Genomic DNA, 17622 nt, shown 5'->3' with positions numbered 1-17622 from the left:
AAATATTGCTGAGTATTAGGTAAGTTATTTGGTTGTAATGCCATCAAACAAACACAGCTTGGCAATAATAATACAGTATAGAGCAATGTGAGGGTTAAAAATATGGTGATAGCTTGTACTTGTTAGCAGCAAAAAACCCTCTACCTTTGTCTCATAATCTTAAATCTGCGAGTTTTGTTACATTACTATTAATAAACTGCACTGCTTGAAAAATGTTCATCTCATTTATGAAAGCTGTACTTCATACAGCTTCAACTAGAGAAATCTTTAACTTATCTGATGCCAGAATCAGATACAATTCTTGCTTTTGGGAAAGCGGGGGGTTCACTGATCAGAGAATTTACTAATTCAATTGCTGCTTTGCCTCACGTAATTGGCAAAAGCTGATCTTTTATTAACCGATTCTTTCAATTCATTTTCTCTTTTGGGTTTTAAGTGGGGAGGTAAGTGTTACATGTTTAACAAATTTAAGTAGCCACCCCTTGGTGTAGTCCCTTCAACTTTCTCAATGGTCTTTTAGGCAGAGCCAATGAAGTGGAGATGAAAGATGAGATTTTGGAGGATATGGGGAAAAGAGAAATCTTGCAGAATACTGAGCATGAGGAACACAAAGAGGAGTCTGAGGAGCGGGAAATTGTAAAGGAGTGTACGGAGATAAAGACATTGCATGCTGATGAAAATACAGAGGCAGAGAAAACCATGGAAGACAATGATGTCACATCAACAGTGATGTTAAGTAGTGGATGTGAGGAACAAATTCAAAGCCATACAGAACATGTTTCAGGAAATGTTTCTTCCACTGAAAATAGTGATGTAATTGAGTTGAGAAAGGAAACAGAATCAGGAGATGATAGCTTAGAAGCCCAACAGTCTGGTAGTAAGGAATCTGAACATAGTAGTGATTTAAATCACTTGACTAATGAGAATTGGGAAACGGGTACACTGAAAAGTCAGGGTATTGAGACTCCTCAGGGAAGACCTACTGACTTAGAGATAGAGCAGGAATCTGAAAGACTTGCACAAGAGCAGAAAATAACACAAGAGGATTTTACAATTTGCCAGCGAGAAGGCAGTAGTGAAATATTTCAGGAAGCTCTTGATTTTGTGGTTAGCAGCCATGCATCAGCTTCTGATCAGTCAGGATCACCAGAAGATACAAGAGCAGGTACAGGTATTGAAGAATCACATGTGGAGGCTCGCACTGAGAGTCTCTGTCAAGCAGAAGAAAGCACTGAAAATGAGGTTATGAGTAGCTTGGAGAAGCAGCTTGATGAAGACGAAGCGTACATAGACAGAACAATTGGTAAAGGAGAGGATGGTAAAAATGACAGTGATACAGCTGAAGAAGAAAATAAGACTGGAAATACAGTTCAGAGTCAGGGAAGGAAAGAAGTAGATCCTGTGGAAGAGGAGGGAGAAGCAGCATTTGCAAGTGAGGTCACACCAGATACAATTGTAAAAGAACAAAAAACAGATGAAACACATACTCTATCCACTTTCTCAAAAAATGATCTGATATTTGCAGAAGAGGAAGGAAATATGCAAGATGAGGCAGAGAATGAGAAGGATATTGCTGAGAGGGGACAAACAAAAGACACAGGAAAGATGGAGGAATTAACGGGCATGTTGGATGTTCAACCAGATTCTGAAAACAAAAGGGTGGAAGAGGAGGAACCTGTGGTATCCCTAGATGAATTTACAGAGGTAAAAGAGGGTGTATCGCATCAGACAGAGCAGGACCAAGATGTTGTGAAAGAAATTCAATCCCAAGAAACTGTTTTAGTTACTAGTCCCAGCGATCATGAAATTGAGGAATCAAACACAGAAATGTGGGATGAATCTAGGAAAGGAAAAGAAAGTAGAAGTGAGTTGATGGAAGATGAGAGAACACAGGTAGAAACCCAAACAATTAAGTGCAGTGAAGAAGTAAAGAATAATCCAATACAAGAAAAAGATAAGACTGTAGAAAATGAAATGCAGAAAGTAGTTAAAGAAGTGGAAGATGAATCTAGACAGGAATTGACTCAAGATGTCAGTGAAATTATTGAAGAGAAAGTTGATGATAAAGAGGCATCAGTGGAAAGTAGCGAGAAGCTGGATCTTCCAGACCAGCAGCATGATAGGTTTGTTTCTGATGATAGTTCATTGCAGAAAATCACAGAACTATCACAGCAACTTAGTGAATCCCTTGAAGGCAACACAAAGGAAATGGAAATTCAGAAAACTGTGTTAGATGATGCATGTCAACTTAGCAGAAAAGAAGGGGATACAAAACAAATGGGAAATGGGAATGAGGAAGATGAGAATAAAGGAATAGACGAGCAGAATGAATTACAAGAAGTTAAGAAACTGGAAGTTGTTCCAGATGTTGAGGAAGATGCTGATTACCTCAAGACACAGAAAGCAGAGCTGGATGAGAAGTCTAATGAACAAGTTGAGGTGGGGGGTCAAGAGGAGGAAATAGTGGAAGATGATGGTGAAAAATTTGATTTTGATGATGAATTAGGGCTGATATTAAAAACTCCCGGAAAGCATGATGCTGAGAAAGTTAATACACAAACGTTGAAGGAAGTTAGGGAAAAGGAAATAGTCACAGAAACTGCCAAAACAGGAAAAGGTGAAAAGGAGGAAACTCATCAAAGCAGAACACAGAGTGTAGAGAATGAGGGCTTGGTTACTGAAGACAATGCTAGTACCCAGCAGGAAAAAGAAAAGGAAGCTGAAGAAGCTGGTCATTTGCAAACTGATACATCTCGGTCTGCAGCTCCAGAAAAAGCCTGTGATCTGGTGGAGGACGAAACTGAGAATGAAGCAGTGTTAGACAGCAATAATATGGAAAAAATAGCTGCTGAATATTCATCAGAACAGGAGTTAGGAAACTTAGGCAACACTAGGGATGAAAGCAAAGAGGATATGCAAGCTAGTAGAAGGGGCAAGGGTAGATCTAAAGAAGACTGTGTGATATCATGAGTTCAAAATCGAGGACCCAAATAAGTTACATACCATTTGATCAGTTTCAATACAAAAATGCATTTTGCACAATAAATCCGACTTTAGAAATATTCTTTAAATTCCTCTGTATGCAAGTCTCATAGTACAGTGTCAATCTATATATGTGGACATCCATCCAAGTTACTTACTGCGATACATGTCCACCAGAGATTAAACATGTAGGTTTGTTTTTAATCTCTCAGGTTTCATATTTTATCACCAAAAGAACAAGCAGCACAAATGTACTGTTCAGATTCACATCGAGTTAAAATGCCTTTAAGGCAGATATCTCCTGCCAAGGGACCTTAAATATTGCTCTTATTTTCTAGACTAGTTTTTAGCAAATTAGATGTTTTGAATGTACTTAAATACCTGCCAGAGGTCTCTGTTAGGTACATCACCACTTTATGGTAACTATGATAAAGCAACTCTCAAGCATTGCAGAACTTGTAATAATGTCCAAACTTCTTTGTGAATACCTACAGGTTCAGGAACCAACTATAACAGCTAAAAATAAAAACAACATATAAACCCACTTTGTGTATGATTTTAGTATGAACACATTCCAAAGCATGGTATATAAGATAAACACACAAAATGCCAAAATATTAGTAAGGTCGCTGTGAATCTGCTTAGTCTGCGCACTTTGAAAGAACAGTATAGAGTTTAAGAAAGTAAAACATAAATGTTTTGACCTGTTAGTCTTCTGAAAGGAATAAGTGTATACATGTTTACTTAATCTAGGCACTTTGCACCAGAATAAGCCTTCTACATCATGTCTCACATGTACTTTTTTATTATTTTAGGATTGTTTTGGTACACATGCTAATGTGTGTGTAGATTTTCTGTCAAGTACATTTTCTTGCAAAGTTAATAGTATTATAAAATATCTATTTTTCTTAGAGGAAAGTTTGTTTAAATTGCATTTCCTTATTACATTGTCTTTTTTGCAAAAATATGGTTATGAAAGAATGTTTTCTTATCTCTGAATATACTTTTTCCTTCCTCCCTGCCAGGATGAAGTCAATTTTGAATGTCTTAATCTTTTTGAATGTCTTAATCAGATAATTGGTATTGCTCTTTATGTACTAGTGCCCATGTAGCCAAACCTGCCTTTTTGAAAATACCTCTCAACAGCTAGATTGCTTGTGATAGCCTGAATATAAACTGTAGAGAATTGTCTTATTTGCAAATTTTAAACCAGCTGGGAAGAAATGTGTTTTTTGCAAAAGGAAACATTCTTTTAAACTTGTTTTAAGCAATGAAAATCAAAAGGGAATGCAAACTCAAGGTTTTGGGCGGTCTATAGCAAGATATTGCTTGTATTGCTGTTACAAAATTAGTAGAGTGCAAATAGATTGAAAAGATTCAAGATGTATATCACAAATGTACTGAGCTGTATATAATTGAAATAAACATATTTTATACTTTAAAATACCTGTCCAGAGCACTGCTTGCAAACCTGCATAAAATTCAGTCTAAACTGATAAGAGATTCAAAAAGCTTTTTTTGTAAAAAGGCATTGCAGAGTGGCCTCTCAAACGCTTTATGTATTGTAATTTCTCTAAACGTCTAACTTCTTATTGACCATTTTCCTCCATGCTCATTATAGGTAGTAGAATTGATGTTATTTAATTCTGCTAAGAAACCTTGACCTCCACATCCCAGGAACTTAATATGACATTACAGGAGTCAGTAATTTTAAACCTACAGTGCCTTTTACATGGCTTCCTTTCTGACACTGTGATGGCAGCTTTGGTGCAGTTTCTATGAAAATGTGCAATCCTTAAGATTGAGGACAATAAATGTTAATATTGGAATATAATCATTACACTATTAATCTGATGAACTGCAACAAGTCTTCAAAGCACCTCTTACTGTATAGTACAGTTAACTAGTATGAAGATTTTTTCATTGCTTGAATCTCAAATGGAATATAAATAAATGTGCTCACTAGACTTTGTCAGTAATTAGGAAGTCATTTATAGTTATGTGTTAATGATGCCTAATCCACTGAAGCATATACCAGCACTTGGTATGTCTGGAGACAACTTGTTCATAAGGAGAAATGTAATTTAAATACTTCTGACATAATTATGGGAAAGTTAATACTAGTTTTTCATTAATATTTCAGTTTATTTTCCTCTGAAGCGTGTGCACATCTGTAAGAACTTTTTAGAACATTAGTACAGGGCCAGGGAAACAGATACAATTATGACTCATTTAATAACTTGGTCATATTGTCTTCTGTTTTTCCAAATTTGGGCACTCTCTACACTGGATATTGGCCATGATTTCAGCATTCGGTGGCCAGCCATCAATGTAGCAGAGTTTTTACTGGTGCAGCTACATCCGTGACTGGCCACCAATTGCTGAAATCAGGGCAAATACCCAGTGTAGACAAGGCCTCTGAGTTCTTAGGTCATTTTCCGATGTGAATCTCCACTCATTTTGTATGCATGCTTTGGGTTATGTGCACTGCATGAGTGTGGTTCCATGCAGGCAAATCATCTTGAAAAGAACCACAGATAATAGGGCAAAAATGGTTACTTACCAGTCCTCCAAGATTACACAGATGGCACCCAGCAAAATGTGCACTGTTATAAAGGAAACGTGACTTCCCAGTATGTGTTTATGTAATAATGCCAAAGATTAGAAAAAAGAAAAGGAGGACTTGTGGCATCTTAGAGACTAAGAAATTTATTTGAGCATAAGCTTTCGTGAGCTACAGTCATCCTTCAGTCAACAAAAGTACAAATTCATGGAGTAAACTCATTGACTCTTTAACGAAATTCTATAGTTTCTTTTGTATGTGGGGCTATTAAGTGATCAGAGCCAGCCTTTGGGGCCCTCCAAAGCCAGTGGCCAATGGCTCCAGTTTATCTGGGTATCTAGCAATGGCAGCGCTAGTCTCAGCTTTCATATAAAAGACCAAGTTCCTAGTACTCTTCTTCCTAAAACTAGCCTTGAAAATTAGACTCTGAATTTTTCCTAAAGATTCATGGTTTACTTGCAGTCCTCCCACCACCACCTTTCAGCTGCCACGCTGGCCTTTCGGGTACACATAACCCATGGTTTGGGGATGGTCCCAAACCCAAATGAGTTCCCAGGTCCGGGGGAGCAATACTGCCCATGCTGCTGCTGATGGCACTAGGACCTCCTGCAAGTTCTCCCCCTTGGTTTCTTGCAACTGACCAGCTACATTGCTGGGCAGCCACAGCAACTTCTGGCCACAACTGAGATAGTTGAATAGCGTGAGACACCACATAGGTTAAACGTGGGATGGAGGGCAAAGGTATCTTGTCTCCAGGTCTCAGCTCTGGCACGCCATACAGATGCCTTAGTCAAACTCTGTTTTAGTTTTCATCATCAGCAAAATGGGGATACACTGTACCCCGTAAAGAAGATAATTAGCTACCACATATAAAAGGCACCATAGAATTCAGTAGAATGGAGTAATACTCCTACTGCCCCTCAGACACTTGGCTTGTTAGAAAACCGCAGCATTTCAAAATAAAAATATAGTGGATTTTTCTTCACAAACCCCAGTACAGGCTCCTCTTCTATGCGTGTGAGGAGGGGTGGAGAGGGGAGAACCTAAAGAACTTTTTACACACACACAGACACGCACACGTTTTGTTTGTACCTAGAAGAACCATTTCACTTGCCCTTCCACAAATCCTCACACCTGCACAAGACTCATGTGATTGAAGTAGACAGGAGTCCATTATGTTGCGAGGAGTGATGTGAAAAACTGCTTTGCAAGTGCCCCCAAAAATGCAACGGGTAGCTCTAAAAATAACTATGACAATTAAGTGCTTCCATTCTGGACACTGCAGATATATTTCAAACACAAAAGGCATATGTGTACAATACTGTAAATACTGTGGTAGTTGTGTAATAATTGTGTATATATGTGTGCATGGTTAAATTTAGCTTCCAGAATTAAATGGACCATTTGGCAGGTGGGGCTAACTTTAAAATGGGACATTCTGTCCTATATTAAACCTCGTTCTTTAGCAGTTTGCTTTCTGGGTCTTCTTCTGATGTTTGACTTCCAACCCTGTCTCCAGCCTTGAAATATTTTTCCTTGCTCTTCTGTTCTTTGGCTTTGTTTCCATTTTTCCTCTATTTTCCTTCTTTAAGCAGGGTATTCTGCTCTCCACCTCCCTTTGCTTTTCAGCCACTGTATATGCACATGTGTTTCAAACCAAGTTATTTATTTTGCAGGACTTACCACAACGTGTCATATATGGGTAGTCATCCGTCCCTCCCTTCTTCTCCACCCCCACTTTCAGTTTCATATCAGGAAAGTTTTGCTTTCCCAAGAAAGTATACAAAATGTGGTTTCACATAGATGCCTGGCTACCACAAAGATGGATGTTCTTGAAATTCCCTGTGTCCTGTCCATTTCTTGGGCAGTTCTGAATGCTGAATGCTTTCATACAGTAGATGTACAATGGTGCTGAACTGTCGTCTTACTTATGATATGTGTGTTTGTTGTATCAGACACCACAGATAAAAAGGTGCATTTTCATAATCTTAGAATGACCTCTCTGACTGTAGGCACACCACCGTGATGAGTCACTGCATTATCTCGAATCACCATTGTTCGTTGTAGATTTGCCATATATAGAGGCTTCCATTTAAAAAGTCAACGTTTTCTCATTTACCATATACTGGTATCTCCAATTCCACAGTTATTTCCTGTGTTAAGTATAGTGTGTCAACAAAGAAAAAGGGTAATAATTTAGGGATGACCTTTTCCATATATAAGATCTAAAAAGGCCTACTATCTTCATATTTAAAAGAATTCAAAACATACAGTGTAGGTCTCTTTACACAAATTATATCCTTAGGAATATATTCAGTAAAAACTATAACGGATTGTGAGTTGTCAATTGCAAACTCTAAGAATGTTGAGTGTTCAGCACCTATGTTTGGCTCTATGTAGCTGACTGCCTATCTGTAAGGAGTGCTGTGGTGGTGTAGCTGTGTTGGTCGCAGGATACTAGAGAGACAAGGTGGCAGAGGTAATATATTTTACTGGACCAACTTCTGTCCACTCTGTCTCTCTATCTGTAGGGAGGACAAAGTAATATATATGCTCTACAGAATCAGTATAAAACAAAACATTGAGCAGCTTGTAGAAAGGAAAATCCTGTTGGTCAAATTCAGCTGCTCTAAAGGAATACATTTTTCAATGTATTTTGTTCAGTATAAAGGTAAAATCAACTTGGTGGTAATGTAGCTCCGCAGTTCATAAAATCACTTGTTGCATAAAAAATATGGCACCTGCTGAAACGTTTCCCTTTGCCTCAAAGGAAAGAGATGAGTGTTTGTTTACTTCAGTTTTCTTTTCTCAAAATTATCTTTTTAATTCTGTGTGCTAGCTCGTATTTGTATACTGATCCCTATTGCTTCAAAATTCAGTTCTAACACAGCAAATTGTCTAAGCTAACAATCTCCTATTTATATTCGACCTGAAGGACTAAAATGGAGAGAACCACTTCACCAGACTTTATTTCTTTTAAAAAAAAAAATCACACAGGCAAATGTTTTACTAGAGATAATGAAAGAAAATGTTGTAGCCAAGCTACTTAGTTACAAAGATTTTAGTAAAGATTTTAAAATGTTAATGTATGATTAGCAATGATTGCAGGTGTATATAATCTCTTGTTAATGATATTAAATTTTAAAGATTTGTGAGATTTTTGTGTTGCAGTTGTGTTTGACCCTAGAGTTCTTGCATGCTAACCTAAAATAGAAGATTAGCCTGTTTGCATGCAGCTGGGTGCTGCTACTGAAGTGACAAGCATGCTCAGTGAGAATGACATAACTTCCTTTGGCTGAAACCCCTTCCCAGTCCTGTCTGTGACCTCATTTCCTGTGGTACGTGCATAACTACCTTCATCATTAGTTTCACTAACCTTCACAATTCTTTCTTTGATTAAATATATACCCTGAAAGATGTAACTTAACTAAATCAGTACTGAGTTCTCTCTCTTCTCTTTCAGACAGACTGAAAAAGCTCATTGGTGAACGAGAATCCTTGCTAGAACAGGTAATTAACATATTTCAGTATTGCTGGATGCCTGGTAAAGCAACATGGTGAGGCGGAGATTTACAAGAGAACAAAATACTCCTATAACATAAAGAGCATAGGCGATAATGCCCAACAGAGCATAGCAGCTGCTGCTTTGCTTCCCTTCCTGTGTTCAGTGTTTTTATTCCACAAGAGCTGGGTTCAGCTTTGTACACTGGAGATATATTTATGGGGATGGGCGTAAGGCAGATTTCTGCCAAAAAACAGTCATAGACGGGAAAGGACACACTCAAAAACAATCTTCATAAAAAACTTTATCAAGATTTTGAACAGGGGATTCTCTCTTCTCTCCCCCCACCCCCACTCCTCCACCCCAAATGGACTAGTTGCATGTGTCACAGGGCTAACTGCACTGTAGACCCCTCCTGGTCTCTTCAAGGGTGCCTCATTCAGGTCTCTGGCCTCACACAGCCACCTTTCTTGGGATGGAATCATGCTTTTCTCCTACTCAGACTCGGCCTTGCACTACAGTCCCCAAAATTAACCATGATTATCTCAACAGGCAGTTCTGCTTTCTCGGGAAGCAATGATGGTGATAAACAGTGACCAGACAGCCTTCTTAAAGCAAAGTGCTTTGAACAAAAACATTCCAGAGAAAACAGCCCTTTAAACAGTAAACAGTCTGCATGCTGGCCTGTCTTTGCATAAGGCTTATCATTAAGGCTACCATTTTGTCATGGATTTTTTTAGTAAAAGTCACGGGCAAAAAACAAAAAATCATGGAAGCAGTGACCTGTCGTGGCTGGGAGCTGCAGGGATCCCAGTGGCTGGGAGTGGTCCCCCTGCAGGTCTGTCCCCCCACTACCTTTAAGGGCCGAGAGCTGATGGCGGGTCCCCCTTGCTACCCCGGCAGCAGGGGAGCTATGGGGGGAAAGGGGACCTGCTAGTGATGGAGGCTGGGGAGCTGTGGGGGACCTCCCCCAGCTGCTGAGCAGCACCGGCACTTGGGAGCTGCAGGAGCCCCCCCCCCCCCCCCATGGCCACTGACCAGCTTCAGAGTCCATCTGCTGCTGGCGACTGGGAGCTGTGGTGGGGCCCCGGCTGCTTGTGGTGGGTGGCAGCTCGGGTTGCAGCTGGTCAGTTTCAGGGGGTCCTGCCACCCTGGTCAGCTGCGGGAGGGTCCCCCACTGCCCACAGAGACTGGTCAGCTGTGGGGGCCTCCCGCTGCCGGCAGCGGCTGGTCAGCTGTGGGGCCCGCAATGTCACGGAGGCCTTTGGAGGTCACGGATTCCGTGACTTCCAGGACCTCCATGACATAATCTTAGCTTTCCGTGAATGTGTGGGAAGCCCTACTTCAGATTCCCTCTGTGTCCTTGGACAGCTGCTGACAATCTTTGTTTCACAACATACAGTTTAGAAGGAAAAATGCAATAGGAATACAATAGCTGGGTAAATGATAGCCAGATTATTGATGGTGAAACTATAAATCATAAAATTCCAAGGTAGGATAAAGATTCCTGTCAGTTATTCTCTTGAGACCTTTGGGACTATTATGATTGTTCATCTGCATTAACTCATGTTGTAAAAAATCTGACTTTCTTTAATTTGCATGTAGAGTCTAAACTTCATTACCAATAACTCTGTCCCCTCAATGTTACGTAGTAGTTCTACTCTAGAATCTACACCCTGTTACGCAAATAACTTCCCATGATAAACAGTGCTGCAAAGGAATTTGTAGGAGACTACTTTATGACAAACGGATATTTTGAGACAGATGATTTAAGTATGACCATTCCTTCTGGCCAACTGAACTTTCGTGGGGGGCAGTCTGTACATTGATTTGGACCACTCTCTGTAGAGACACTGAAATTAATGAATTATTTTGGGACTTTCAGATTAAAACACTAAAAGGACAACTGGAAGAGAAGCAGAAGAATGACAAGATGGAGAATATGCAGTCTGAAGATGAAGTTCTTGAGAATGGGACAGATATGCACATGATTGATCTCCAAAGTAAACTTAATTTCCATTTTAAGAGTAAACTGCTATGTGCGGTATATTGGTTTACACTTGAGTCTTGAATTCTGAGTCTCTGTTACTTACAGGCTGTCTTGTCTGTCCACTTGTTCAATTCATTCTTGTTACGTTGATAGAATTTTCAGTGCAACGGGCAGTTAGATAAGATTCTACAGTAGGTGCAGGAGGGGGGTGTTCGTAGCGGTTCAATTTCCGCTTTCAAGACTATGCTGCACAGAAACCTCCCTTGTATTATCAAGTAGGGCTGGGCAGGGGCTCCCTTCACACTACCAATTCTGCTCTTAGAACTGTCAAGTAATGTGATCTGAGTCGCTCCCTGCTAACAGGGACTGGAGTGTCTATGCGTACCAACTTGCATGTATAAGGGAACTTTACAGAGTATTTCATGCCAAAGCACAGAGCATGAACCACCTGCCCACCAGCCAGCCCCACATAGTAATAAGGCAACATTTTAAAGCTCCAGCATTTTATGTACTGGAGCCCTGTCCAGATTGTTCCTACATTTCTGATAACAGATTGGTAATTTTTTTTAGGAGATGCCAACAGACAAATCAGTGACCTCAAATTTAAACTTGCAAAGTCTGAACAAGAGATAACAACTCTGGAGCAGAATGTAAGTTTGCACATGGAGAGTGAGTGATAAGCTAAGAAATACAGTTCCATGATAAACTAAGGTTATGTCTACACTGCCTGACAGGTCAGACTACAGGGGTGTGAATAACAGTGCGGGCCAAAGTGCTGTAACTCCCCTGTCTGGACACTACAGGCACAAACTAAAAGGTTCTAATTCGCACTGAGGTATACTCCTGGGGGAATTCTGCACCAGAAAATTAAAAATTCTGCACATGATATTTTAAAATTCTGTATATTTTATTTGTCAAAATAACACAATATAATCATGCCAGTTTCAGTCATTTTGGTAATTTATTTCAAAAGGCCTACCTGTCAGCAAGCGTGTCTGCCATACAGACAACAAAAAAAGATTCCCCCAGGAGTAGAAAGTTAAAGAAATCCCTTCAACAACCCAGTTGCTGTTTTTCTGTTTGTGCTTTTGTTGGGTGTGTCACGTGCCAGCTGGGCACATTTTGGGAGAAAACTCTGTCCCTGAGGTCTTTTAATTGATTCTCATTTTTTCGCTCTGTCCCCGTAGGATTACCATAAAGAGGTTTCCAAATAGAGGATACTGCTGGGGGGGAGTGGGAGGTGGAGCTGGAGGGGTTATAGTTGGGGAGTGCTGGAGGTGGTATTTGGGGATGCTGGAGAGGTCCATACTAGGAGAGGATATTTGGGGGGTGTTAGAGAGAGCTGCGTGGGGCCTCCCAGCCCAGACAGCCCACCCCTTCCCCACAGAACCCAGTCATGGGGCCAGACACCCGCACTCCTAGAGCCCAAAGATGTAGAGGGAGAAAGAGCATGTTGCTGAGTCCTGGGCACATATGGAGTTTCCTGCACACTGCCTCCTTCCTTTGGGGCATGCTGGGAACTTCAGCTGCTGGGAACTCTCCAGCTCCCCCTTCTCTTGACAGTGTTCTCTATTTGCGAGCTTGGGAGCCAGGCTTTGTGGGGTACAGCAGCCTCTATGGGCGGCCAGCAGCTCTGCAGTGCAAATTCTAAGGGGAAAAATGAAATTCTGTGCAAATTCTGCATTGCACAGTGGTGCAGCATTCCCCCAGGAGTAAAGTAGTCTTGTTTGAAAAGGACTACATTAACGCGAACTATGAACCTTTCAGTTAGTACCCGCAGCATCTACATGGGGGAGTTACAGTGCAACAATTTGGTGTGCACTGCTATTCACACCCTGTAGTCCAAACTCTGAGGCAGCGTAGGCAAGCCTTTAGTCTTGTTTGCTGTAAGAAGCTTTGAAGAAATGATTGTTAGGGAGTCAGAGCGATCTAATTGTGTTCACACGGACTGGAAATACTTTCATTTACGTATCAGAAATATTATTCTATAAATGTAGAGTTCAAAACAACGATCAACTTCAAGGATCTGTATTAATAGCATTTTGAAAATACAAGAACTCTTTAGAACGTGGTTATATCCAGATACCTGCAGTACTTGACTGGCTGGAGGCAAATGGTGTGGAGTACAAGTCTGCATAACACAGTTGGATATCACTGCTCCTTATGCCTTTTGTCCTGCATAAGTCAGCCACACAGTTATTCTTCAGGAGGAAAGAACGGCCCTACTTAGTCACTGGTTGTAGAGAAGTTTGCCCTGTTTAACTTTCAGTGTAGGTAAATTACATTTTTTGTAATACATTAAAGCATTTCCCCATATCGTTAGTAGAGTATTAGAGAAAAATATGGACAAGCAACCTGGCGTTACCAGTAACTGACATCTCTGGGTCATAGTTTATTTCTCAGAACATGCCCTTCATTCTAATAAGAACACAGTGTAGACTCCCAATTTCACTGGGTTGCCAAAGGAAAGACAGGATTAGAAGTTATTTTACCTGTACAGAGTTCTTAATGGTATACTTGCTTTTTAACCTTAGGTAATACGGTTGGAGGGTCAAGTAGCTCGATACAAATGTGCTGCTGAAAATGCTGAAAAAATAGAAGATGAACTGAAAGCTGAGAAACGCAAACTCCAAAGAGAGGTAATTTACTGTTACAACATTATAGACAAGCAAATTCCGTTTCTACAGAGGAGAAGCAGACACATCTCTGAAAGCTATTTTCTCCAGTAGTTGCCACTGTTCTTGGGTTACTGCAAGGTAAATGGCTACTTTTGTGTTGGTCCTGTTAATCGTGCTGAAGGATGTGTCCAGAATCTTCAGACTCTTAGATCTGGTTAGTGCAAACACAACTGTGACAACTCACAATAGCACATTTCCCCTGAACTGATCACTGTAACTGACTCTCAGGAAACGTCATCCTTAATGCCTAGCATCTCTCTCTGGCTTGGTGCTACTGACTAGACTGGAGCTCTCATATCCCAGGGTCATATCCTTCAGTACAGTTCTACTTCAGTGACAGTGTCATTTACAAGTGTCAAATCCAAATGGTCATTTCAGTCAGCATACATAAGACTTGAGTAATTGGTGTTTGTACTATAAAAAGTTACAAGTGTTGGCATACATGTCCTTTAACTAACTTCATTAAGAATCAGTTCTCAGTTACAGCTTCTGTTTTTGTACTTTCAGATCTTTGACCGTATTGAGATGTGTAAATGAGAAATGAGTGGGAAGCTGGGAATGCTGGCAAGGGGGTATCAGAGGTCATGTTTCATTATTTAACCACAGTGACACAGAATCAACTATAAAGTCATAGAAGATAGGCCACACAAGCAACTTCACATGTTTGGCAGAAGTCTAAATTTTATATCAACATTTTCAAATTTCAGTGCTTAAAGTCAAGCACTTAAATGGATTGACATTGCAGCTACTGAACTAGTCTTCCTTGCTTGTTGTTTTGATCATGTCCCTCAATGGGCTCCCCATACATGATCACCTCAGATTTAAACATCTTGTCATCACCTTCAAAGTTCTGTATAATTCTGCCCCTTCTACTTATCTTTTGTCAAGCTTCATATTGTCCACCCCTCCAGCCCATCCACCGCTCCTCCAGCCCTTGTCTGCTCATTTGTCAGTTTTACACAATAACCTCTGTGTCGCCTTCATTGTGGCCCTTTCTGCATGGTGCAGCCTCACTGATCTCATCCACAGTGTCCCTACTCTATCAACATAAGGCCTTCTTAAAAGACCCATTTCCTCCATGCTGCCTATAATGAATCAGTGACTTTATTACTTGCTTATTGATGTTCCTGTTCCTTTTCCCCAACGCGCACTCTAATTTGTTTAATTTGCTTAATTTGTCAGAAAGACCCATTTCCTCCATGCTGCCTATAATGAATCAGTGACTTTATTACTTGCTTATTGATGTTCCCGTTCCTTTTCCCCAACGCGCACTCTACTTCTGTTTTTATAGTGTGAGACCACTGGACCAGAAACTGTCCTTCATGAGTGTTTGGGAAGTTGGTGCTACCGTAAGCTTACTGTATAGTAAGCAAAAGTAGTAATATTCAGGCACCTAAGTAAATGGCCTGAATTTCAGAGGTGCTGAACACATACTATTCCTCTTGGAGTTTGCACTGACTTGAGAGAGAATGAGGTTTGCTCAGCACCTCTGAAATTAAAGCTATTTAGTTGGTGTGACATTCCCCAGGGTAGAATGTGGAGAGTTGAACAGCAGAGTCCCCTTAACTCTAGCCTGGGGTGCCTTTTACGCTGTTGTGCTGTCACAACATCCATTCTTGGCCTGCTCACACAGCCCTCAGCATGCAAATTCACTCCCCGCTAAATACATGAGCACGCTGACGAGTCACTCAGGAATTACATATAGGGCGACACCTGCAAATTTAGTCCCAGATTTTCCACCAAAAATGTGCATCTTGTTCAGTAGTGTGGTGGACAGCACAATTCAAGCTCATAGAAAGTCCATCGTTGCATCAAAGGAAAAGGATAAGGGCTTATCCCAAAAAGAGTTTCCCACGCACTTCAATCCAAACACACTGGTTAAGATACAACAATAAGCAAAGTTTAACTACAGAAAGATAGAATTTAAGTGATTACAAGTGATAATGCTAAAAGTTGGAATTTAATTACAAAAGAAAATAAAAGAATAATAAGCAAGCTAATACCTAACTTAAAAAGCTAACTGAACTTAAAAGCAAAGGTTTTGTCTTACCATACACTGTTGTAAATTTCACAGGCTAGGTCTCCTTGCAGCCTAGGACCACTCCCTCCTTAGCTCAGTTCTTTGAGATTCATTATGTTATGAGCAGAGAAATGGGAAAAGGAGAAGGTGAAGTCAAGCATTTTCTTCCCCCTTTATAACTTAATTTCTTGTGCTAGAAATAGCCTTGCTGAGTCGTGGTGACACACAGTCTGTTGTGGACGTGAAGTTTGAAATGTTCCTGTGATGCAATGTAAATTGCTTATTCATGCCTTCCCTCTCCCCGGCCTCCCCGCCCCCCCCCCCCCGGTGGGAGAAAGGTCGCATAAGTATCTGCTTGTTTTTAACACCTGGCTGGGGCCAGTCTCTCTTTGTCTCTGAAAAACTGGTTTGTGGGTGTTACCCAGAATTACAATATATTTCAGTAACTATCATACAGTAGAATCTCATAACTTTACACATAGTGTTGCTACACATATTTCAATGGAATAATAATGTTCAGCAGATTATGACTTTTCAAATGATACCTCACACGGTATACTTTGTTCAAAAGTTATCATAGTCTTGTAAAAGGGGTGACCATAATATTATAGACCATCACACTTGGATTCAGAATCTGAGGCATGTTAGTTTGGAAAAATGTCTTATGAATAAAATACACTGTGTGGCTTTCAAAGTAATGGTGCAGGCAGTTGCTTAATTTGTCAGAACTTGTTGAAAATCTGTCAGGACCTTCTGCTTGTTCTTGTAGTGAGGTTGCAGCAATATGGAATTCAGAATAGAATTAGTGTTAAGACACCCAAGCCACATTCTTTAGGAAAGCAAAAACATTTCAAAAGCTAGTGATGGCTTTTCCTTTGCTTCTTCCTTTCAGCTTCGCTCAGCATTGGATAAAACTGAAGAGCTTGAAGTTAGCAATGGCCATCTAGTGAAACGGCTGGAGAAGATGAAGGCCAATCGAAGTGCTTTACTATCTCAGCAATAATAGCCAGCTTTTACTGAAAACTACTACTTGATGGAATGAGAACAACATTGGAGAAGCTTGTCTTTGGCTGTTTGGGATGCTTTATCATCCTACCTTCTGAGAACAAAAAAATCCCCAAACGTGCACTCATTTGCTATATGCCACCAAACTGTGGTTCTCTCTACGCAGATTCAATCCTGCTGCACTATATAAATAGGAGTAGCTGATCCAAATGGCTGTGCCTGTAGATGCCTTTCCACTCGGTATGTTTGCAGTACAGAGCCTGGACACCATTTAACAAGCACACCGGGCATCCTGTTAGTTCTTCATCCTGAAAGGCACAGTAGCCATTTTTTGCCATTTAAAATGGTGTTAAAAATAAAGAGTAAACTGGGACTTGACTTTTGTCTTGCTGAAATTTAGGGCCGGGGGGGGAGGAAGCTGTAATTTTTTGGACTTCTCATGGCAGTATCTGCAATTTAGTGACTACAGTAGTATATTCATAGTAGCCTGTTCATTAACAAAACACTGTGGAACCACGAGCCATTACAAAGCAAAACTCCTTCAGTGGAAACCATGGAAGACGATGGTCTTGGAAGCAAAAGTGACCTTAAATGACTTTGCCAATAAAACGAAGGTGATTGGAAGGATTTTTGCACCAGTTCAATCGTAAGACTGTTTTATTTCAGGGTGAATAGGCAATAGCTTCACTGAATTACAGCTTTTTATGTGTATTATTTAATCCCTATATTTGGAATTGAAGTAAACTACTTCTTTTAAAGGATGTAATAATGTTGCATAAATAAACCAGAGTAAGGCCATGTTTTAAAAAAGGTGGATTGCACTTAAGTCATTTCACTACCATTGTTGAAGCAAATATAATTGATTTAAACAAAATGTGTGAA

The 17622-nt window shown here is 40.3% G+C and overlaps 1 protein-coding gene across 20 annotated transcripts in view; it reads left to right on the top strand.

The window, feature by feature from the left end:
* The window catches only part of LRRFIP1 (LRR binding FLII interacting protein 1), a 184459-nt gene extending 167092 nt beyond the window's left edge, over nt 1-17367 (top strand). For 9 of the 20 annotated variants that reach the window (XM_084644009.1, XM_084644008.1, XM_084644006.1 and 6 more), the window contains one exon: nt 521-3865. In XM_084644009.1, coding sequence (XP_084500135.1) covers nt 521-2970 — 2450 coding nt within the window. In that variant the 3' untranslated portion in view covers nt 2971-3865. Of the gene's footprint in view, nt 1-520; nt 4403-9008; nt 9056-10932; nt 11051-11607; nt 11688-13571; nt 13677-16627 lie in introns of those variants that run through there. The other 11 variants (XM_084644019.1, XM_084644022.1, XM_084644020.1 and 8 more) reach the window with 4 other exon arrangements.
* The last annotated feature ends 255 nt before the right edge of the window (nt 17368-17622 follow it).

Source organism: Lepidochelys olivacea (genome assembly GCF_965140295.1).
Source record: "Lepidochelys olivacea isolate rLepOli2 genome assembly, chromosome: 11".
Lineage (NCBI taxonomy): Eukaryota > Metazoa > Chordata > Testudines > Cheloniidae > Lepidochelys > Lepidochelys olivacea.
The sequence above is the reverse complement of the archived record's forward strand: the minus strand, read 5'-3'. Positions and strand labels throughout refer to the sequence as shown.